General features: G+C 50.3%; 1 protein-coding gene across 1 annotated transcript in view; it reads right to left on the bottom strand.

Moving 5' to 3' along the window:
* The window catches only part of LOC142771942 (uncharacterized), a 49,631-nt gene extending 27,981 nt beyond the window's left edge, over positions 1 to 21,650 (bottom strand). The window contains exons 1-3 of the mRNA XM_075873945.1: positions 21,553 to 21,650; positions 18,145 to 18,544; positions 71 to 143 (exon numbers count right to left, since the gene is read on the bottom strand). Of these exons, the coding sequence (XP_075730060.1) occupies positions 71 to 143; positions 18,145 to 18,544; positions 21,553 to 21,555 (476 nt within the window). The 5' untranslated portion in view covers positions 21,556 to 21,650. The remainder of the gene's footprint in view (positions 1 to 70; positions 144 to 18,144; positions 18,545 to 21,552) is intronic.
* Between the last annotated feature and the right edge of the window lie 3,445 nt (positions 21,651 to 25,095).

The raw sequence follows: 25,095 nt of genomic DNA, 5'->3' as shown, positions 1-25,095 counted from the left end.
GTGTGACTGCACGATGCGCAAAGCGCAAGAATACGAACGCATTCGTAACGGAGGCAAGGATCAAACTCACTATCGTCTGGAACTCCGTGGCCACACCAGACTGTAGAGGTAGTTGGCGTACCCGGGATCATATGTTGGAGCGGCTGTAAAAAGTACATAGTAGTTTATAAATTACAGATATACCAAACGCATCCCGCACATGACAACAAAACTTAGCCTCTCACAGGCGAGAGTAATGGTCTTTAGTGTGAACCTAATCTATGTAGAGAAGTATACGAACGCAGAGCTCAGCGGCAATGCACGCGCCACGAGGACCAACGAGCGGCAACAGATTCACGGTACTCATGAGTGAAGTCCGCTGCTGTATTCCGCGCGCCATGTCACATCGCATTTTAAAAATGTCATTTAGCATGGTGGAAACACATGAAAAACAAACACTCGGAAATAACTTACCAAGATTATTAAACAGAATAATTTGCGAAGGACTACAATTAGAGAACACGTCTTTAAAAACCATACACAGTTATCTTAAACTCAAGACAACTATTCTCGAAAAACATTCTTCTGACGCCTATCACATGTAAATTTTGCCCCCACGTATGTTTTTTTAGGGGCGAAGATTCTTAAGGCGTGGGTCTGTCCGTCCTCCGTTGTTGTCGTACGTAGCCACCGGGATGGGAGGTGGGAGATGGCGGTACTTGGGAGTGTTCAGTAGATGGACGCGTGGACGGACGCATGGACGGACGAGAAACGGACTAGAAGACGGACGCGCGGACGTATGGATGGATGGACGCACAGACAGACGGACGGACGCATGGATGGACGCACGGGTGGTCGCGCGGACGTACGGAAGCAAGAACTAACGGGTGGACGGAAGTAGGGATGAGCTGACGGACGTTTCGCCCCACTCGTCATCATTCACTCCTTGGATATGCTGTAATTTTTTCATATTGCGTTTTTTTCTTTTGCTTTCTCTCTGCAAAGAATTGCAATTTAGTAAAGTTAGACATTATTGTTCTGTTTCTGTATATGTCTTGTGTTATATATTGCTGAATTATGTTGGTTTATCTTTACTGCATCGCTGCTGTTAAGCGCATGCAATGAAGGTGCCAGCGGCCTCGTCAATCTGTCTGAACGACAGCTTTTCCCGTCCGCCCCTTCGTATCATTCACTGTATTGATGCGAAAATAAAGTCATTGTCATTGTCGATTTCCCAATTGGAACGCAGTAAAACATACCCAGTCATATATCTCCCAAGAATTTGTAATGAATGCCCGCCTACACCATTAACAAGCACCACTGAGTTCCTTCTATTTAAGAATATCCATCAAACAATAATTACGTAATCAGCTCCTTAATGTCTTCTTCAACATGTGACTTGTTCTGCTTATTGCCAGTATGTAATAAAAACAAACTTATTTTTGTTATCATTTGCTCGTTATTGGTGTATGGTAATAATCATCTTTGTGCCGCAATAATTTACTAAATTTTGGAAAGAAGCCGAGGTGGTTGAAATTTCCAAAGCCCTCCACTGCGGCGTCTCTGATAATTATATCGTGGTTTTGGGACGTGAAACTCAATTATTAATAAATATGATATTTTCTATATTTCTTTGATCTGTGCTTTGTGATTTCTCTTTTCTAATTGTTGTGCGTTGCCGTTACCCTCTTAAGCGTACTGAGTGCCATTAAAGAAAAATAAACATAAAATTATTAAATGAAAAAATCTCAGCATATCCACGCAGTAAATGATGATGAGTGGGGCGAAGCATTCGTCCGCCCGTCCGTGCGTCTGTCTGTCTTCCCGTCCATCTGTTCATCGACCTGTCTGTCCGCACGTGCTGAGTGAGTCACGAACCCCGACTAGGCTGTCACGAACTAGGCGGTCACGCACCACGACGACTGAGAGAAGCAGACCCACAGCTTTAGGTGCTTCGCTCCTAATACATACGGGCAAGAAAAAAACACAGAAAGGGCTCTCGGTTGTTCAGCTCAATTACAAAGCAGTACAAAGGGTCATTTAAAAAAACTCAAAGCGGCCCTAATAGAAGATTTTGGGGTCTCACAGTGAAACTCACATTGAATGTGTTGGTAAATCTGTGATTAACACTGAGTCATTTTGTTTTTCTTCTCATTCGGATCATGTATCCTAGCTCACCAAGAAAATTCATGCTGTTTCATTCGTTTATTTACTCACTACCAAGTCAGTTACAACGCCCTTCCGCGAGTGATCACATCACTTCATTTCCTTCCCCCACTTCTGGGTCTTACTATCCTCCGCTTGGTAAGTCGCATCAGATCTTCAACGAATGAACTTAACGGCGAACGACTACGACGCTGGCACCCGGCTCGGCCATTCTCTATCGCTATGAAAACACGAAAAAATGTAATAACACACGCACTAACACACAGTTTCGCCTCAAGAGCGAAGCAGTGAATGTGATAGCAACAAACTGAAATGTTATAGGAAGTGAGGCTAGCAGAAATTTTGGATTTGATCACACGTAACTTGAAAGTGCCAATGCAAGGAAATAAAGTCTCTCTCGAGGTCGAAGCGGTCTTCGTGGTGTCATTCGATCGATGTGGGGTTAAACGTCTCAAAACCACCATATGATTATGAGAGACGCCGTAGTGGAGGGCTCCGGAAGTTTCGGCCACCTGGGGTTCTTCAACGTGCACCCAAATCTGAGCCCACGTAGGCCTACAGCCTCCATCGAAAATGCGGGATTCGATCCCGTGACCTGCGGGTCAGCAGCCGAGTGCCTTAGCCACTAGACCACCGTGCACGTGGCGGGTCGAGAGAGAACGCAGTCAAGGTGTGACATAATATAAAATGAGGGGCCCGAAAATACGGCACACGCGGAGAAGACATTCCGAGACACAAGGAAAGCGCCTCATCTGTGTCCTTCTTTTCCTTGTGTGCAGTATTTTGTCGACCGTCAGCTTGTACTAAACTAAAACCAACTTGCCCAGCCTTTTACTTTTTTTAAAACATACACACAAGGCACAGACAGATAATACGGGAAATAGTGATGTATAGAATGACAATGCACGCACATATGCTACTGTCACAGGTCCCGTTCATTCGGGAGGCGATCGCCGGGCTAATTCCAAGGGCCGAAGTATCGGCCCCCCGAACCGCACCACGAAAGCGTGGACAATTTAGAAGTGGTCCTTTTTGGCGCGCCAGCGGACGCCGGCTGTGGTCCAAAGAACAAGTCAGAGCCGAGAGTTGATAAACAAAAAAAATTATATTCTCAATAATGGCAGATCAAAAACAATACTCAAGTATGCACACTCCACAATAGTTCAATACAATATGTCACCAATCAAACAACGTACTACACAGTACAATCAGCCACACTCGAAACAACAGACACAGAAAACAATACGCACTACAATAAAGTCGCATGCGTTGAACAACCAAGACACTTAGAGACTAAAGAGTTAGAAAACTTATTCACTCCAAACTTCTTGGAACAAAAGTCTGAATGATACTCTTCCGAGAATCCCTCACTCAAAGTCCAGCGTTGTTGTCGTTCCGCTGCCCCCGAAGTTTCTCTTCCAGCAAACCTCGCGTCTTCAATTGGCCACTCTCCAAGCTTCAAACTTCTTCGCCGGAAACACGTCGGCTTCACACACGCAGCTGTTGCCACGCGTCTTCGCTCGATAGCGGTAGACACACACTCTTGCCTGTAGCCCGAGCCTTCACCCCTCAGGTGGAAATCCTCTTCTTCTCCTCCTTTGTCACGGAAAACAAAAGGCTTTGCCCACAAGGCGGTACACCTTACGCTCTCTGGCGCATACTTTCTTCTTCCCCTGCTTTGTCACTACGGACAAAACCTTCACCGACAGACGCGGCGGGATACCCTACGCACTCTGGTGTTAACTTCCTTCTTCTCCTGCATTGTCACTAAGGACAAAACCTTCACCGACAGACGCTGCGGGATACCCTACGCACACCAGCGTTAACTTCCTTCTTCTCCTGATCTCCCATCTCGGCTGCTCGATTAAATACCTTCCGCGCGAGATTCCAGAAAGTTCTCATCATTTCGTCGGCGCGATGCGCAGCGAAGGCTGGGGGAAAGGGCGAGACGATACGGGGGCCGTTCGCGATGGCTGACTAAACCCGGCATCACCACGCCCCTTTCCATCGAGAAAATTCCAGGGCTTGCTCGGCCGCCGACACGAGGAGGTTTCGTCTGCGAACCTACGCTTCCGAGGGAGAGAGTCGCGCACCCGGGGAGTCTTTGGATGTTTTTTTTTTCATCGTTGACCTCGCGGCGTCACTCCGGCGTTTCGTCGCGAGAATTTGGCGGCGCGCCCTTTTTGAGCGCTCGTTTTGTGACACTGCCCCCCACTTTAAGAATATTATCTCATAATATTCAAAACCACACAAAGGAGCGCGAACAGTCCCCACAGTCTCAGAGACTGTAACATAGTCCGTCGCTCATGACACGTCACATTCACAATAGATCACTTAATAAAATTGTACATTACAATTCAATCTCACAACACATAGAATATAGACACAGGTACATGAATACAATACTCCATCACATACTTCAAGCAATACATATGTACAAAGGTCTGTCTTTACAACAATTGTACCATACTATACACCACATCACCGTAACAGAAATTTTGATTCACTCGACATACAGTTGTGACACAGGACAACAACCTCATTAACTTAAGATATAGCACTGTCAAACACATTTCAATTCGTCCTCAACACTTATCCTGTGCATTTCGAACGGCGCTTGCGCCCTTTCTTGCGGTGCTCGCTCGATCTCTTCTTGTGTTTCCACGTTCTTTTTCGGCGAGCCCTATCCAACAACGGTATCTGAGGCGGCATCTCAGCCATCGTTGTCACTTCCGACATTGTTAACGGGTCATGACGCTCAACCGATCCTGTCCGGTTATTCACCCGCTTGTTCATGTCCCGACATTTGGCCTGGCTGGCCGACTCCGTCACCTTTGCACTGTCGGTCGGTTGAGGTCGTGCCGACGTAAGTCCAGCTGCCCAGCACGTGAACTCATTCAATACGATGATGTTCTCATTCACTGTCTCTTGCGCCCAGGCTTCACCTTGGGCTCGAGTGAAATCCTTCACAGGATTGTTCTCCGCTGAATCTCGCGGTCCCTGTGTCAGCGGAAGCTCCATCTTCGGGTTTTCCCCCGAACATTCTGGATCATTCGGCCCTCGCGCCCCGTCGATGTTTCCAATGACGAGGTCGTACAGGGGGGTCGTCATGCATAGAGCGGTAACCTTCCCGCTGAAGTACGGGGTTTCAACCTCAATCTCTGCTTCGGGAAGCATCCGAACCGTACTGTCAATTAGGCGAACCGGTTTCGTTTTGCCTGTCAACTCACTTTCCCGTACCAAATTTCTCCGCACGATAACAGTGGAGCTACCGGTATCTCTTAACACCGTAACCTTCTTGCCCGCAACTTTTCCAGGCAGCGTTGGCATTCCCTTCGTAACACCGGTTGGCTGTTTTGTCATTACAGCACCCACAATAGGAAATTTCTCCCCATTTTTCAACTCTACGAATCCGTCGGTGATGGCATTATCATTGGATTTCGGTGCTGCTAGCACACAGGATACCTGGTGAATTTGACTCACTCCGTTACGACAAGCGTCTGCTTTGTGCCCAGTGTGACCACATTTGAAACATTTTACAACCGTAGGGCTCGTGAAGTTAGTTCGGCAGTTGTTAGCGCGGTGACCCACTCGGTTACACAGAAAACATCGTGGAATACTCTCCGGTGCACGCTTCTTTTGTTCGGGTGCCGAATTTTTCGAGTCTTCGGGACACTCCTTCTTGACCTTGGCCAAATTAGTTCCACCTTGCGCTTCCAAGAATTGATCAGCTAATTCAAGCATGTCTTCAAGTGACTTAGCTCTCCTCTCTTTCAAGTACAGTGACAGGCTTGGGTGGCAACTAGTAAGAAATTGTTCTCTAATTAGGAGCTCTCTAAGCTCATCGTACTCCTGCGCTGTCCCTGAAAGTTCAATCCATCTGTCGAAATAATGGCAAAGTCGGGCGGCACACTGCGTAGCCGTCTCACCATCAGCTGGCTTTCCTGTCCGAAATCTGTCCCGGAAACCATCCACAGTAAATCTAAATCGCTTCAGTAAAGCAGCTTTCACCTTTGCATAGTTGGCTGCATCGGTCGGCGTCAGCCTGCCGTACACACTGAGCACTTCACCACTCAAGCAAGTACTCAAAGCAGTTACTCATTGATGTTCCGGCCAATTCTGGCTCGGTGTAATCGTCTCAAATCTGTGAAGGTACGCGTCAAGGTCGTCCTTCCTTTCATCAAACGCGACGAGCAGCTTGCTTGGGTTCAAGCGGAAGCCATGATCTTCCCGTTCGCTGCTTTCAACTCTAGCTTGGACCGGAGTTTCGCTTCGCTGTTGCAAACGGAGCCGCTCGAGTTCTATCTCGTGCTGTCGCTGCCGTTCTCTTTCCTCTCTTTCTTCTTTCGCCCTCTCAGCTACCAGTCTTTCTCTCTCAAGCTCCAACTTCAATTGCTGCTCTCTTTCTTCTCTCGCCCTTTCGGCTGCCAACTTTTCTCTCTCCAACTCAGCTGCTTTTTCTTCCTTGGCTCTCTCAGCTGCCAACCTCTCTCTCTCCACCGCTTCTTTCTCCTTCTGGCTTACCCACTTCCGTAGTTCGGCGCCAGAAAGCCCCATCTTCTCACCAAGAGCTACTAACTTTTCGAGATCCATGCATGGTGTCTCGCAGATAAAGTCTGGCCGTGTGCAAAAAGTATCTGCCTAAATCAGCCTATCGGAACACTCTCCTGCACTCGTTAACGAGAGCACAGAGCAACACACAAAATTGTTCCGATAGCACTATCAACAACTCGAGGCTCTTTCTCACTACTTTGGACACACTGTGCACCAAAAGGTCCTGCCGCGGACGCCAGATTAATTGTCACAGGTCCCGTTAATTCGGGAGGCGATCGCCGGGTTAATTCCAAGGGCCGAAGTATCGGCCCCCCGAACCGCACCACGAAAGCGTGGACAATTTGGAAGTGGTCCTTTTTGGCGCGCCAGCGGACGCCGGCTGTGGCCCAAAGAACAAGTCAGAGCCGAGAGTTGATGAACAAAACAAAATTATATTCTCAATAATGGCAGATCAAAAACAATACTCAACTATGCACACTCCACAATAGTTGAGTACAATATGTCACCAATCAAACAACGTACTACACAGTACAATCAGCCACACTCGAAACAACGGACACAGACAACAATACGCACTACAATGCAGTCGCATGCATTGAACAAAGAAGACTAAAGAGTTAGAAAACTTATTCAGTCTAAACTTCTTGGAACAAAAGTCTGAATGATACTCTTCCGACAATCACTCACTCAAAGTCCAGCTTTGTTGTCGTTCCGCTGCCCCCGAAGTTTCTCTTCCAGCAAACCTCGCGTCTTCAATTGGCCACTCTCCAAGCTTCAAACTTCTTCGCCGGAAACACGTCGGCTTCACACACGCAGCTGTTGCCACGCGTCTTCGCTCGATAGCGGTAGACACACACTCTTGCCTGTAGCTCGAGCCTTCACCCATCAGGTAAAAATCCTCTTCTTCTCCTCCTTTGTCACGGAAGACAAAAGGCTTCGCCCACAAGGCGGTACACCCTACGCTCTCTGGCGCATACTTTCTTCATCCCCTGCTTTGTCACTACGGACAAAACCTTCACCGACAGACGCGGCGGGATACCCTGCGCACTCTGGCGTTAACTTCCTTCTTCTCCTGCTTTGTCACTAAGGACAAAACCTTCACCGACAGACGCGGCGGGATACCCTACGCACACCGGCGTTAACTTCCTTCTTCTCCTGATCTCCCATCTCGGCTGCTCGATTAAATACCTTCCGCGTGAGATTCCAGAAAGTTCTCATCATTTCGTCGGCGCGATGCGCAGCGAAGGCTGGGGAAGGGGCGAGACGATACGGGGGCCGTCCGCGACGGATGACTCAACCCGGCATCACCACGCCCCTTTCCATCGAGAAAATTCCAGGGCTTGCTCGGCCGCCGACGCGAGGAGGTTTCGTCGGCGAACCTACGCTTCCGAGGGAGAGAGTCGCGCGCTCGGGGAGTCTTTGGATGTTTGTTTTCTTTTTTTTATCGTTGACCTCGCGGCGTCACTCCGGCGTTTCGTCGCGAGAATTTGGCGGCGCACCCTTTTTGAGCGCTCGTTTTGCAACAGCTACCTTATATCAAATTAAAGAGCAACGATAAACGAAGCCACAAGTGCGTTGGAAGCCCGCAAGAACGAAGGCTAGGTAAATTTGTGTACTATTCATCGTTTCCATGGTCACTGAATGAGCGCAGCGCCAGAGCGTCCTCTTGTTAATTTTAGAAAACTCTATCATTGCGTGAGCACGCTGAAAAGTTATTCATGACGTGCTGACGAGCATGGGATCCTAACTTTTCGCAAAGGTAGCAGCACTTTAATGCATACTATCAGCGCATGCATACAGAGAGAGAGAGAGGAAACTTTATTAGAACTTGGCCGGCAGCTTGGTCTTGGTGGCCTCAGATGGCGGCGCTGAGTCCCTGAACTCGGGCGGCATCTTCGGCCTGCCGGACAGCCCAGAGCTGGTCGTTGAGCTCCGAGCTTCTGAGCGCCGCCTCCCAGCGGCGGCGTCGCCGACGGAGAAGGTCCCCCACGGCTCCCGCAGACGGGACGGCGGCGGGAACGAGTGAGCTCGAGGCTTCCTGTTGCCTGGTATTGGCAGCCGCCATAGGCGCATCGCGAACGGCGGCCGTTTCTCGACCATTGTTACCGGCGCATTCCCAGAGCATGTGGCGCAGCGTTGCTCTGCGCCCGCATGCTTTACATAGATCGGTAATGTGTAAGTGCGGGTAGCAGTGGCGTAAGACGACCGGGCTGGGGTAAGAGTGGGTTTGTAGTAAGCGATAGCTTACGGCATCGTGTCTGTTTAATTTGTCATGCGGTGGCGGGAACTTTCGCCTTTCCAGTCTGTAGTGTTGCGTAATATCTCGGAACGTGATGAGACGATCACCCCACGACCATTGTGGTCTGTGATGTCGCTGCGTGTCTGTCGAAGTGTCTCGATCCGGCAGATCAGAAGCCCCGTTCTCGGGAGCGGAGGCGGCGGCCACGGAATGTGCCGCGGCTCGGCGAGTGAGACCTCGAGCCGCGGCGTGGGCCGCCTCGTTGCCCGGAAGCGGGACATCGGTGTGTGCCGGGGTCCAAAGGAGGAAGACTGTTAAATTTTGTTGTGGCGATCGCGACGCTGAGTCACCATAACCGCACATCTTAAGGATGCGGGCCGCTTCCCGCGAGACGCGGCCGCGCGCGAAGCCGCGGATTGCTGCCTGCGAGTCGCTGATTACGATCGTAGCGTTCGGCACCGTGGCGATTGCTAGGGCTATCGCGGCTTCTTCGGCCGCCTCCGTATGTCCCGTGGTCACCGTGGCGCTCGCGAGGCATTTGCCCGCACGGTCAACGACCGCAGCGGCGTGTGCGTGTCTCCCGTCCCCATATCTCGCGGCATCTACGTACACAACTTCGTCGCTAGTGCCATACTTCTTTTGAAGGTCACTAGCTCGCTGGTTACGGCGCCCGACGTGATGCGTCGGGTGCATATTCTTAGGAAGCGGCGGAACAATTAGGCGGTCGCGAACCGAGGCAGGAACATCCGCTTTTTCTCCCTGCTGAGTGTGGTACCGGATGCCAAGTGACTCGAGGATGTGTCGACCCGTCTTAGACCCCGACAAGCGTTCGTTTTGCGAAACGACATGGGCCTCAATTAACTCGTCGAGTGAGTTGTGCAGTCCAAGTTCTAGTAACTTTTCAGTGCTCGCATTCAGTGGAACTCCAATTGCTCTCTTGAAAGCCTTTCGTATTATACATTCGATCTTGTTTTTTTCTGAGTCTAGCAATTTGAGGTAGGGGGCAACGTATGTTATACGGCTTATTGCGTACGCCTGCACTAGGCGGATCGCGCAGTGTTCGCGCATACCAGTACGTCTGTTCGTGATACGACGTAGGAGTCGGATCGTGTCGTCTACCGAACGACGTAGTCTTCGCACCGTCTCACCATTATGGCGGTTTGCCTGCAGGTGTAACCCCAGAATTCTAATTTTGTCTACGTGTGGAATGGGAGTGCCATCTGCCAATAGAACGCTTATTTTGTAGCACTCCCTTTCCTCGTCGCGCGGGGTTTTGCGACCTCTACTTGTAGGTTTGTAGATTAGAAGTTCCGACTTGGTTGCCGAGCATTCGAGGCCCGTTCCTCGCAAGTACTCCTGAACTTCGTCTACACCTGCCTGGAGCGTACGCTCGACGTGACCATCACAACCTCCGCCGGGAACCCAGAGGGTGATGTCATCCGCGTAGATACTGTGATACAATCCTTGTATGCCTAATAATTTCTCGGGTAGCCCCAATAGAACTAAATTAAAGAGTAATGGCGAAATTACGGAGCCTTGTGGCGTGCCCCTCGAGCCCATCTCAAATTCTTGCAGTTCCACATCTCCAACGACGACGCGTACGCGTCTGCCGGCAAGGAAGTCACGTATGTAATTATATGTTTTTTTGTCCTAGTCCTAATGTTTGAACTCTGTTTAAAATTGCTTCGTGTTTAACGCTGTCGAAGGCCTTTTTTATATCTAGGCCAAGGATCGCCTTGGTTGAGCTGGTAATGTCATCAACAATGTGGTGCTTCAGCTGAAGCAACGCGTCTTGTGCGGAGAGATTGCGGCGGAATCCTAGCATGGTGTGCGGAAATACATCGCGGACTTCGAGAAAGTCAGTCACGCGTTTGAGGACTGCGTGCTCCGGAACTTTTCCTACACAAGACGTGAGCGAAATTGGCCTTAGATTATCAAGCGCAACCTGCTTGCCCGGTTTAGGAATCATGATAACTCGAGCTCTTTTCCACGCTTCAGGAAGGGAACCGCGTTGCCAGCACTCGTTGATATAAGTCACAAATCGGGAGATTGACTCGTCATCTAAGTTGCGGAGAGCCTTGTTCGAAACCCGGTCCAGGCCGGGCGCCGATCGGGTGTTTAGTTCAAAAAGGACTGCCCGTATTTCCGCTTCGCTAAATTCGGCGTCTAGTTGCTCATTAGCAACGCCGTCATAATCTGGGTGTTGGACGCTCTCTGCCGACTTAAAGTAACGGTCACGTATTGCACCGAGCAGGTCATCGCCTTTATGATCGTTCACAAGTCTCCGAGTTTTATGGCCTTGAGCGGCACGAGTATCTTCCGGATCCAATAGGTGCCGGAAAAGGCGCCAAGCACTCGCCCCGCGCATCTGTCGCTCGAGGCCGTTGCACAGGTCTTCCCATTGTGACCTACAGACTTGGAACGCATGTTCCTCAATTTCTCTGTCTAACCGTGCTATGCGTTTCCTCAACGCCCGGTTATGTCTTTGGCGTTTCCACCTCGCATGCATACATGTACATTTTTATGGAGTAACATCTTTTAATATAAAAGAGCGAACAATATTTCAATACTAACAAAAAACTTCACCATCTGCCACTGAATCACTACTTAAAGTGTAATGCGAGACAGAAGAACCCGATCACACACAGGGACCAGCAGTCCGCTGTTAGTTAACGCGCATGCTGCGACTTTTAAATGAGAAGTATTTCTTGGTCGCACGTTGTCGCGCATCGGCGTCGGCAGTGGTGTCATCCACACGCTTACCCGCGGCCGGGCCTTTTATATGCATGATTGCGTCTCACGTCTCGTGCAGGCCCAAGATGACACTCACAAAACTGTCGCTCCCCTCTCCCTCTCTCGCCTCGCCGGGCAGACGCAGGCAACGTTTGACAGTAAAAAAAAAATAATTGCCCCATCTCCCTGAAAGTAATCATGAGGAAATGCGAATGCATTTCTTGCTCCGAGTACCCGGCGTAGTAATTTTAATGGCGTAAATTAATGACGAGGCGAAGATTTGCACTATAATCATTTATTTACACATTGATCACCTAGCGTACGGTCGAGAATGAGGAGCGCGCTTCAGTCTATTGATACATATTGTCGCAGTACAACGCTAACAAAGCACAAGTACGCCTTGAGGCAGCGAAAGCAGCGTGTTTTCCACAGCTGAGCCGCAAAATTTTCTTCTTTTTTCTCGAGTCAAGCCACAGGCCCACTACCTGGTGTCCGCTAAATCCCCCCATCATCGTTTTTGTCCACATGTAGACACGGGTCATTTGCCTTCCTCTCAAATAGCATCGACCCGATGCGAAGTCAATAAGGCAGTTTTTGTTATAAGTCTCACGCAATCACTCGCTAACGTAAGGCTTCATGCGCACTACGTGAACGAGTTCAGGATGGTGCTGGTGACGCTTGGTACTACATGAATCGTCGGAAACGACTTCGTAAGTGACGTCACTCAGTTGTCGCAGCACTCGGTGTGGCCCAAAGTATCTTCTTAAGAGCTTTTTGATAGTCCTCGTTTCCGTACGGGTGTCCAAACCCATACTTTGTCGCCAGTTTGATAGACAACTGCTCTGCGGTGAGCATTGTAGCGGCCTGCATCGTACTATTGCTGCTGGCGGATCCGTAAACGTGCCAGTTGTCTAGCTTCTTCCGCGCATTCTGTAAACGTGTTGGCGTCTGGGTCGATGTCATCACTTTCGTGCGGTAGCATCGCATCTAACATAGTTAGTACTTCTCGTCCATGAACGAGGCTGAACGGGGTCATGCGGATCGTTTCTTGTTTGGCCGTGTTGTACGCAAACGTTATGTATGGCAAGATTTCATCCCAATTTTTGTGTTCAATGTCTACGTACATCGAAAGCATGTCTTCAATGGTTTCGTTCAGACTCTCCGTCAGCCCGTTTGTTTGTGGGTGGTAGGCAGTGGTCTTACGATGCGTTGTTCCACTCAGCATCAAAACATGATCCAAAAGAGCTGCCGTAAATGCAGTTCCTCTGTCTGTGATCACGACGGTTGGTGCACCATGCCTAAGTACAATATTTTCGATGAAAAATCTTGCCACCTCCGCTGCTCTGCCTCTCTGGATAGCTTTTGTCTCGGCATAACGGGTCAGATAATCCGTCGCGACGATAACCCAGCGGTTCCCTGCAGTAGAAATAGGAAGTGGGCCCAAAATGTCCATGCCGATCTGGTAGAATGGAGCTGTTGGGACCTGCATGGGTTGCAGGAGGCCAGCTGGTTTAGTCGGTGGTGACTTGCGTCGCTGGCAGTCGAGACAGGTACGAACGTGGTGCTTCACGGCTGTGGTTAGTCTCGGCCAGTAATACCTTTGCTGTACTCTGGCCAACGTACTCATGTAACCCAAATGGCCAGAGGTCACCTCGTTGTGGCATGCTTTGAGTACTTCGGTTCGAAGGGCTGCTGGTATGACGAGCAGATAGGCGGATCCTGTCGACGAAAAGTTTCTTTTGTAGAGTACTCCGCCCCGCAAACAAAACGATGACAACACTTTTGCGAAAACTCTTGGCGCCTTCTGAGATCTGCCTTCCAAGTAGTTAATTAAGCCAAGCAACTCAGTGTCGTCACGTTGCTGCTGCGCAATGGCGGTCGTGTCTAGGACACCGAGAAATGCCGTTTCCTCCTCCTCAGGTAGGGTTGTCGACTCAATGGGTGAACGGGACAGACAGTCAGCGTCCATATGCCGCTTGCCTGACTTTTGCACGACCGTCATATCAAACTCTTGCAGTTTTAGGCTCCAACGCGCTAATCGGCTGGTGGGATTTTTTAGATTAGTTAACCAGCAAAAGGAGTGATGGTCACTAATAACTTTGAAGTGCCGGCCATACAAGTACGGGCGAAATTTCATTACTGCCCATACTACGGCGAGGCATTCTTTCTCTGTTGTTGAATAGTTAGCCTCTGCGCGTGTTAGCGTTCGGCTTGCGTAGGCGATCACTCTTTCTGTGTCCTCTTGCCATTGCACAAGCACAGCCACAAGACCTACGTTGCTAGCGTCTGTGTGAAGCATCGTCAGGGCTTCTTCGTCGAAGTTGGCAAGCACCGGGGGCGTTTGAAGACGTTGACGCAGGTCATTAAAGGCAGCCTCCTGTTCTTCTTTCCACTCAAAGGCAACATCGTCTCTTGTGAGACGAGTTAGTGGCGACGCGATGCGCGCGAAGTCTGCGATAAACCGGCGATATTAGGCACAAAGGCCCAGGAAGCGTCTGACAGCCTTCTTATTGGAGGGTACTGGAAACTGTGCGACGGCGGCAATTTTTCCAGGATCGGGCCAGACGCCAGCGTTGCTGACGACGTGACCGAGAAACTGAAGTTCATGAAAACAGAAATGGCACTTTTCTGGTTTCAATGTTAGGCCCGCGAACCGTATGGCACGTAAAACAACTTCCAGCCTTTTGAGATGCTCATCAAAAGTGGTCGAAAACACTATAACGTCGTCCAGATAGACTAGGCACGTCTTCCACTTCAATCCCGAAAGTACTGTGTCCATAAGCCTTTGAAAAGTCGCGGGCGCGGAGCACAAACCGAAAGGCAAGACTTTAAATTCATATAAACCATCTGGCGCCACAAAAGCGGTTTTCTCCCGGTCTCTTGGGTCTACCTCGATCTGCCAGTATCCACTCCTCAAGTCCATGGAAGAAAAGTAGCGAGCGTGCCGAAGTCTGTCAAGGGAGTCATCAATACGTGGTAGCGGGTACACATCTTTCTTGGTCACCCAATTCAGCTTTCTGTAGTCCACGCAAAAACGCAGGGTGCCGTCCTTTTTCTTTACTAGCACTACAGGCGATGCCCAGGGGCTCTGTGACGGTTGAATGACGTCATCTGCAAGCATTTTCGCGACTTGTTGTATGGCTTCGCGTTCCTTTGAAGCTACACGATAAGGGTTCTGGTGGATAGGTCTCACCGTGTCCTCGGTGATTATTCGGTGCTTTATCAAAGGTGTTCGACCAACTCGTGATGCCGTCGAAAAGCAGTCACGGAATTCGGCTAGCAGCTGAAGAAGTCTCTGTCGCTCGTCCTTTGACAGAATAGTTCCAACGTCGAGAACGGGTTCTGGTTCTTGATTAGGCGCTTCGTCCAATACGGACAAACATAAACTGCCTCGCATTTCTACGATATTGTCGTACGAAGCGATAGCTGTGCCCTTCGATAGGTGCCGGCGCTCAGCACTAAAGTTCGTCAGAAGTAAATTCGTGCGTCCACCAGTGAGGCGGACGATACCTCGTGCGACCGAAATGCCATGACTAAATAGCAGCGAGCCAATTTGGTCAGCAATGCCTTCGCTATCAAACGCTTCGTGGCCTTCCACCGAAACAAGAGTGCATGACCGGGGCGGGACGACCACATCATCATCAATTATACGCAAAGTGTTACGTATTGCGTCTGAACAGTCAACTAAACCAGAGCTGTTGCGGAATGTAATTGAACGGTTCGGGATGTTGATGACGGCACCATATTCTCTTAAGAAGTCCATCCCTATGATCAAGTCCTTGCAACATGAGGTGAGGATGACGAACGTCGCCACGAAAGAAGAGCCACCGATGTCGAGTCTTGCGATACACCTTCCGACAGGCATCAACAGCTGGCCGCCTGCTGTCCTCAGGTGAGGTCCCGTCCACGTAGTCTTCACTTTTTTGAGGCGTACGGCAAGGTTTTCACTTATGATAGAAAAGTCGGCGCCGGTGTCAACTAAGGCTGTTACTTGCTGTCCGTCTACCGAAACGGTAAGATCTGTGGTCACAGTTTAGACGGTGTTACAACTTCTCGGTTTTACGGCGTCCTGTGGTACAAGTAACGGGGGCTTTTTTTTCGTCGCCTTGACGGCCAGCAACCTCACCCCCGGAGGTCGCCGCTTTCAGTTTCCCGGCGTGGACTTGGTGACCTCCTTCCACAGACGTCGGCTGTATTTCGGTGGCGCAACGAAGGCGAATGTGCCGGAGACGGAAAGCGTGATCGACGTCCCATACCTGGCTGGTAATCAGGCACACTGTCGTCATTATTGGCACAGCGGTTGTCAAAATGAGACTGAGACAAGGGGGGTCCTTGAGAATGAGCGTCCCGGCGTGGTGCGTAGCCGTCGTTGGCGCGTCGATCGTCAGACCATTGCCGAAGAGGTCGAAACATATCTACGCGGTGCCAGCAATGACGGGAAATGTGGCCCACACCTCCGCAGGTAAAACAAAGCGGACGCCTATCTACAGTGCGCCAGGCGTCTGTTTTACGAAGCTGTGGACGCCGTAACGGCTCGTAATGTGGAAAAGACCGTGTCTCGTTGGGAGACGGCTCTTGGTACGGCGACATTTCGTACGGCGGCACGACGGCAGGGCGCCGCGGTGTCTGTTCTTGCGGTGGCGACCAAGGAACGGCTGCCGATGGCTGGCGGTACGACGGCGCAACGGGCGGTGGGCGGCGAAGCGCGGCTGCGTAGCTCATAGGTCGCTGATCGTCAGTAGGATCAGCTGATGAAAACGCTTGGCGTATTTCTTCGTGGGCGACTTCAGTGACAGACGCCGTGGGTGGTTCCGTGACCAGATTCCGCAGCTTCAGCAGCTCTTGGCGAACAATCTCTCTTATTAAATCGCGCAACGAGCTTTGATTGTCAGATGTCGTAGCGGCGACTTGTATGTGGGCGCTGCTGGACAAGCGATCGTATTGTCGGCATCGTAGGTGAAGCGCCCGTTCGATAGCCGTAGCTTCTTTGATGAAGTCTGTCACGGTGCTTGGCGGGTTCCGCAAAAGTCCGGCGAACAATTGCTCTTTAACGCCGCGCATGAGGTAGCGCAACTTTTTGTCGTCGGTCATGCGCGGGTCAGCTTTACGGAAGAGACGGGCCGTGTCCTCAGCGAACATTGCCACCGTTTCATTGGGTTTCTGAGCCCGTAGCTTGAGTAAGTGCTGCGCACGTTCGCGCCGGTAGACATCGGCAAATGTGTCAATCATCCCTCTTTTAAAGTCACTCCATGTTGACAAACTGCCTTCTCTGTTCTCGTATCAAGTTCTAGCGCTGTCGTCGAGATAAAAATAGGCGCGGGAAAGCCTTTGTTCAAGGGACCACTGGTTGGTGTTAGCGACACGTTCAAAGTGATCAAGCCATTCTTCGACGTCTTCATGTGCTCCACCACCAAAGCGATCAGGCACCAGTGGTGAAAAAAGGGTTACCTGAGATGGGGTTGGCAAACTACTGTCTCGTAGTAACTGTTGTGGACTGGCGGTGGCCATTGGTAGATGTGAGCGGTGCCTTGTAGAGTGTTCCTGTGAGAGGGTGAACTCTGGAAGGAGGCCTCGCAAGCGACTACTGAAGCGATGCACGGGAGTGTCGACAAGTGCTTCTGGGCTGGATGAACGGCTCCCCGTGGGAGTGTGGAGCATCAGGCGGGGTCGCGGGTCAGCACCTCCACCAGTGTCGCAGTACAACGCGAACAAAGCACAAGTACGCCTTGAGGCAGCGAAAGCAGCGTGTTTTCAACAGCTGAGCCGCAAGATTTTCTTCTTCGTTCTCGAGTCAAGCCAGAGGCCCACTACCTGGTGTCCGCTAAATCCCCCCATCATCGTTTTTGTCCACATGTAGACACGGGTCAATATGTACAAGCGAGTGGACTGGAAAATGGGGCCAATGGAGGAGAGAGTGTGAACGGTGAGAGAAGGAGCGTCGAAGCACTGCACTCACCCTCTCTCCACACACGCGGGAGCTCCGCCAACATTGGGGGTGTAAGAGCCGCGGGGAGGAATGCCTAGAGGAGAGAGAGGGGGGAGTGAGCGTAGGTTATTGCGCCCTGCGTTGGCGTAGCAAGGCGAGAAAGGGCTGGTGGACGCGCATGCGCAGTAAGGGTGGCCACGCCGTGCACCTGATTGAGCTCGACCCCAGGCTTCTTCACATCTAAAAATTGTCGAACGCGCACAGCAATCAACGGTCAGGTGGCCAGATACATGAAGCGTTCATGCTTTTGCAACCAGAGGCACCACGGGTCATTTTTAGAGCCATCAGGAGGAAATTAAAATATAAATTCAGCTCTCACGTAAAAAAGACAGGGTTGGTTTGAGTCCCTGCGACGGACAATCTTTTCATCGGTGAAGTCATGTCATTTCATACTCAGGGCCGTTGTCGGTCCTTTTGAATTCTGGAAAAGCGTGTGAGTATCGAAATAACCGCTTGTAAAAATAACAAAGAGCATGTGCCCACTCACGCGGTATTGAGGGCGCGGGGGGAGGTAGCAAGGCCTGTTGACCATACGGATCAGCGGCGTAAGCCGGCGTTCCATACGGAGCGGGCTGCTGTGGCGTTCCATACGAGGCGGGCTGCTGTGGTCCATACGGGGCGAGCTGCTGTGGCGTTCCATACGAGGCGGGCTGCTGCGGCGTTCCATACGAAGCGGGCTGCTGCGGCGTTCCGTATGAGGCGGGCTGCGGCGGCGTTCCAAACGCGGCGGGCTGTGGCAGCTGTGGCTGGGACGACTGGGACGTTGCGTACGCCGGGTCTGCATAAGGCGTCGCAGCTGGCTGCGGAGCATACGTGCCGCCCTGAGAGTAGATGCCGCCCGCTGGTGGTGCATACGGATCCTGCCGGGCGTACTGCATTGCCACCGCCTGCACAACGGGTATATGGGCTTAGCATAGCTATGAACGTGAAAGCAATCTATGACTGACAAACTGACCACTCTCCCAGACAATTCATTCTTTGCTGATTTCCCCGTGCGTTGATGCACGTCAGATCTAGTTGCTTTGCAGCCACTCTCAAGAGACGAACGATGTAGGATAGGCGACTTGTAGACTTGGCAATGCGCTTACGATAGGCAGACGCTACGAAGGACAGACAGACTACGAAGAACGCAGGACGCAATCATAACCGGATGAGCGCTATCTTCAACTGGTTTATTGTTCATGCGTCGAAATAAAATGCGAGGAGAACCTAGAAAGAGATAATGCACTTCATTCTACCTATGTGACCTTCATCACGAAGTGCTTGAATTTTATGTCGATATATGCATGGACAAATTACCAGCTGCAGCTGACCGCCGCGGCTGCGGTCACTGCCACGGATCGGCTGCGTCAGCTTCGCTGCCGCTGGGAGGCGGCACTCACCAGCGGCGAGCTGTCCGACTACCTTGGGCCGTCCGGCAAGCCGAAGATGCCACACGGGCCCAAGGACTTCGAGCGGTCACCTGAGCAGCTGCCATCATCATCGACGAAGGCTGGGAGGGGACAGTGGTTAATCCCCCCTTTCCCCTACCTTGCCCGAGCTTCAAATAAAGTTCACTCATTAGTTCAACTGTATTTCACTGCCATTTCCCTGCATTAAGCACATCGCTAAGCAAACATGAAGCAACTATCCCCTTTTGTCGCTGACTTATGTCGCAGTACTGATCTTGTAGTAACATACATATAGTATATAAAATAATTCATTTCCTTACTGAGAACACACTGCGAGAAGTAAATACGCCAGCAAAATAGCTTGTTTAGCTGTAAAGCATAGTCGAATAGAACTTCAGTACAGATAGGCACTGTCCAGATGGTTGAAGCGCGGTACCTATGGCCTTTGTGACTCGGTTACAGCATAAGAATAAATGTAAGCTCCACCCACAGTCGTCACCATCGCACCCGAGAAGAATTCGCAGAAACGTTTTACTGATTATCAGTCAGTTATTTACGTGACGTCAGGCAGATTTCACGGAATTCAGGCGTACAGGCCCATATTCATTTTGCAAGTTTTCGGTCAAACAATTTTACTTGGCAAATTTTGTGGAAAATTCCGATTTCACTGTTCTGCTAAACGTAGCGCTGCAACAAGGAACGACGAACTTTCAATCTATAATATACGTACTATTTGCATCACCAGCAAAAATGTGTGATGGGTACAACGAAAATCACCACTCGATCATTGTTCCGTTGCACAGATGAATGACAGGCATGCATGATAACAGAGGGCGGAGCGTGTATTTATTTTTACATTCTAACCGACAATAGAGTAAGAGTCCCGCCAATTCCAACGACATGTTCTCCGAAGGTGCGGCCACCGGCCCTTCGGCGCATGACGTCAGTCTGAAGTGCGCGCCCATTGATGCTTGCTTGTGTGCATACGAGTTTGGGAGGAGAGTGCCGCTGACTCCAGCAAGACATCATCAGCCAAGCCCTCGCTGCTGTCATGCCTCAATGGATTCCGGCCGACGGCTAGGGGCGATGGGCAATGCCTGACGTGATTAACTGATCTCTCTCTCTATCTCTAAAGTTGTATGTGACTACAACTATAGGTCGGTTGAAACACGGGTGCCTTTGTCGTCACTTAAAGGGGGGATGAAATGGAAGCAGCGCGGCGAGCTGTTTTCATCGCGATGTGACTTTGGTGGCAATAAACCGATGCTAGAATGGTTCTTGGTTGTATCATGAATGACTCTAATAGTTTATTTATTACTATCCAGGCTAGAATCGCTCGAAAAAGAAAAAGCGAAACCGCAGAGAAGGTGTGCCTGCCGCACTGTTCACGTTTCTTTACATCGCCCCTGTACGTTAGCATACGAGGGAACTTTTCTTCGCTTTCTCGAACAATATCAGCGAATGAAGTTTAAGTATTTTGATCATGGCGTGTATTCGTGCCTGCAGGAACATATTCACGCCGGTTGTTCGAATCTTCGCTGGCGAGGATTGTGCCTGCTGCAACAGTTTCGTGCCTGCTGCGACAGTTTCTCTGTCGGCTGTATAGATTTATAGGTCACCACCGCTGATGGCGTGGAAGGGAGCAAAGAGATGGTTTTCAAATTGTCGCACTGATAAAAAAAGAACCTTGTCGGAAATATTGTGAATAAATATCAACGTTTTACAGGACAGCTCCTTGTTACTCATTACCAGTGCCCTCCAATAACAGTTAAGTAATTCTGTTATTACAACGCACGGCCAGGTCTGCGAAGGGGATATTCGCGTATACTTCATAATTGCTGTATATTTAAGGTAAGCCGAAAACGCTTCAGGCATGCAATAAACGCTAGTAAGCTGTTCATATTAACTTTCTTAATATGCCGATGCTGTAAATGCTGAGTGACTGCGTGTCTTGAGATCTCACGCTAAAGAGAAAATTATCTAGTATGCCGTTCCCCCACCACAGTACTTACTAATTTGCGAGTAGACACTGCGCACAATATACTAGGCACTTGCTACCTTGAAACATACAAGACCCATTGACGCAACGTATTGCCTCCAGCAAGACCTCATGTACCAGAATTTTTATCTGCATACTATACTACAGATATATGAGAGTGATCCCGCACCCTTGAAAATGCGCACAGCATTACATTAGCTAGCTCGACGAGTACTCTATATGCCAATGAATATGGCCTGAAATAACTACCAATATCTTTATTTTGCGTATTTGTCTCCGGGTTCCGTTCAGCAATAATACCGCGTGCGAGAACGTCATGCAGTATGGACTGGGCTCGCGAGGCTCCAGCGCAGCCTCTCTGAATGTGGTGGATTCTGCAGTTCAAACATGACGCCAATAGTGAACAGCCAGCTACGATTGACCACTATGCCGACGTATTTCAAGCTTCGAGCAAAAGTTGAGATTTGCTTGTCGTCACGGCTACGAAAGAAAGGGGCGCACTTACCATCGGAATGCTGCAAGCTGACCGCGGTCTCAACCCCTGGGCAACGCCCTGCGCTCCCTCGACATCGGCAGCGAGCCGGAGACCGTTTGCCCACTTGCTCCTTATACTGGCTACTACCCACTATGGGGTATGGGTCAAGAAGCGGTGCTACGGAAGCGCGTTTGTACATGAACTCGTTTGTACATGAACTGAGAGGATGAAGATGAAATCGAAATTCTACAATGGGCTCACACTCACGGGGATTGCCCAAAAGACAAATAGCCTCACAAAATCACCATACATAATTTGTAGACCTTAAAAAAACAGACTGATCGGTATAGATAGTTATGGTAACGTATTCAAATATAGCCGTCTTAATTCAAATAAACATTTTAAATGCGAAGCATCTCTTGCTCCGACCTATATCACGCGGCGTCAGCGGCGTCCACACTCACACTACGCATTCGCAACTCTCCCCCTTCCCTCTCGGCAACAGCTGTGCGTTACGCTATCCACGTCTCTCCTACCATCTGATTGCACTCGTTCCCTCATCTCTCTCCTCTAGGCAACCGTCGCAGTGGCATTAACACAACCATAGCACGTGCGCGTCCCCTCTCCTCTTCTACGCTCCCCGTCTTTCCTCTAGTATTTCTAGGCATTCCTCCCCGCGGCGGTAACACTGTTGCGCATGCACAGCCCTCTCTCTCTTTTTCTCTCCTCTCCTACGCTCTCTCTCTTTCGTCACACTACGCCGACGCAGGCGCCGTCTGCTAGCGAATTTCTTTATTTAAAAACAGACTGCCCGTGCTGCACAACCGTTCACCAGCCAACCCGTATATACAGGAACTGTTTAAGCTCGCACAGTTCAGTCGAGAAGTTTCACCACGCAAAGAAGTTCTCAACGGAAAGGAAAACCGTACAATACACTTGCGAAAGTAGAGTCCTGACTGAGTTCCACGGGCTGAACGTCTGGATGCCGATACTCAGCTTTTCCCATTCCTCTTCGAACACGCGCCTACTGAATCAGCATTTGGACACCAGAAAATGCAGCCGCTGCAGCCGGGATTCGACCCCGCGGCTCTCGCGTCAGAAGTCGAGCACCCCAACCACTAAAACACCGTGGCCAGTGCGTGCGCGCGTGTGCGCGTGTGTGTGTGCGCGTGTGCGTGTGTGTGTGCGTGTGTGTGTGCGTGTGTGTGTGTGCGTGTGTGTGTGCGCGTGTGCGTGTGTGTGTGCGTGTGTGTGTGTGCGTGTGTGTGTGCGCGTGTGCGTGTGTGTGTGTGTGTGTTTGTGTGCGTGTTTGTGTGCGTGTGCGCGTGCGCGTGTGCGTGTGTGTGTGTGCGTGCGCGCGTGTGTGTGTGTGCGTGTGCGCGTGTGTGTGTGCGTGCGCGCGTGCGTGCGCGCGTGTGTGTGTGTGTGCGTGTGTGTGTGTCTTGACCACATTGGCTTGAAGTATTTCCTGAACCCTGCTGTGTTCGGCTTCCTCAGAAGACGATCTGAGATACTTCTGATACTTCTGATTAGGAACTACGCAAGGGCCCAACACACGCCGTCAAAATCGGTGACGTCATGACGCCTGGTGCAGGAACTTCAATCTGACACCGCCACCGGCATTTTAATATCGCGCATTTTCTTTCGCGCCGAGCGTCTTTCCGCGGCATACTGGAAGTTTTCGGCATCCCGAAAACGTAATGACGCAAGGAAACTTGTTTCCCTTTTTTTATCCGTTTAAAACTCGTTTAGCACACAATGTTTTTCGTAATTTTAATAACGCCGAGTCTAAGGCGTGTAGCGCAGAACAGTACTCAGTACAAAAGGACCGACGCGAGAGATCGGCAGCCGCCAACAAGTAGGGCTTCGTGCGTACACAATGCTACGCATGAAACCCTGCTACGAAATACAATGAACAACGCTGATACACGTGCTCAACCATCAAGCCAAACCATGCATTTCAAAACTTATGGCCCTCTCAACGCATCTGGACGATGCGTTTTGTAGGAGGGGGGTAATTCCACAAGTTGCTCATCATCATCTGACGACGCACCCTGCTTACTGCGTTTGTAAATGCCGCCGAACACATAACCACCGAACACATAATGCCGCGGAACACATAAAAGATGGAAGAGTGGCTTCTGTTGAAAACGAAATTGTTACTATTGTTACAAAAAATCGCTTACCATCGAAAATTCGCGAAGTCCCTTTGACGGAAGTACCAAAGAAGAATCTCGAGACGCTCCTGGACGGCGCGAAGTGTCAGCTTTAAATCGTTTCGTGGAACTTCACCCCACATGCGCGGATTCTCGAAGGCATTGGCTGCGACGACTGCCCGGAGGAGGCACAGATCTTTGCGTGTCCTGAAGTGCCGTCGCTGCTTGCGAGTTAGCCGAACAACTACTGCGTTTTCCGAGCAGTGTGGACTCGCGGCACAAGAGGCTGTCATTTTGGTCGTTTCTCCTCACGTCACGTGATCCTTCGCTCGCTACCACGGTCCCCTCACAAGCTCAGCACCTGAGAGTCTAGCGCATGCGCAGTGGCGTAACCACCGACTGGCTGAGCGGAGCGGGAGGCAAAATGTGGTCAGCTAAAAGTGCATGTACTTTCGGTGCCAGTTGCACGTGATAGCGCGGTATTTGAGCTTTCTTCTGCCTGACACAGAAAACAATTAGAGGACCATAAAGCTTCACCTAATCGAGTTGAATGCAATAGCGATCTTCTGTTTCTAGTGCGCACTTCAAGCACTTCGTGCATGAAACCTTTTCGAGCTTTACTTTGGAGTGGGCTACCGGCTTTAAACCACGAAGTCATTGTGATAATCACGTGTTCTGACGCCCGATTGCAATGGGCGCTTGTACCACTGAAATTTTTCGTCTTGTATTGTGAACCATGTATACAGGGTGCGTGTGTTTGTAAAACATGAGTTACTTTCACTGTATTTCCAAGCAGAGGAAGTTATTTTCACAGTGTTCCCAAGCGGACGCGTGGTCGTGTGATAGACCACCCGCTTGCTACGGAAAACAACCCGGGTTCGATCCGCACTTGGACCCAAACGACCTAGTTTTGATCCCTATTCAGACCCAGGAATTTTTAAATATTTATTTTATTTGCAGTGGTTCTCGATTCGTCCATCACGCGTAAGATGATGATTGTTCGCTCACAACCAACGCCGGCGAGACCGGAATTTCTGCGAAACGAGTTCTTCAGCGGTATCGCGGCTGAAACGGTGGCTTTTGGCTGCTCGTGGCGTCAGAGACGCCATGGCGAAATGGCGGTCGCCGGCTGTGAGCGGAATTCAGCTTTACGGCCCATTTTTCATATCTGTGTAAGCAGAACGGACCGTCTACTTCTTGTTTTCGCTGAAAAACACGAATTGTTTGGTGACTGTGTAATGACCCCATTAGGTCAAGAAAGTTTTTTTTTTTTGTAGTTTACGGCGAATAATAAATTCAGCGACAGGCGAAGAGAAAAAGTTAGGTTTAATCGTCCAGTCACCTTAGGCGAATGCCCCCTTGTCGGTTTTTTTTTAATCCAACATGATAAAAAATTACTAGCGTGTGTGGAACCAAT

The sequence above is a fragment of the Rhipicephalus microplus genome, chromosome 9 (genome assembly GCF_043290135.1).
Source record: "Rhipicephalus microplus isolate Deutch F79 chromosome 9, USDA_Rmic, whole genome shotgun sequence".
In the NCBI taxonomy this organism is placed as follows: domain Eukaryota; kingdom Metazoa; phylum Arthropoda; class Arachnida; order Ixodida; family Ixodidae; genus Rhipicephalus; species Rhipicephalus microplus.
The sequence above is the reverse complement of the archived record's forward strand: the minus strand, read 5'-3'. Positions and strand labels throughout refer to the sequence as shown.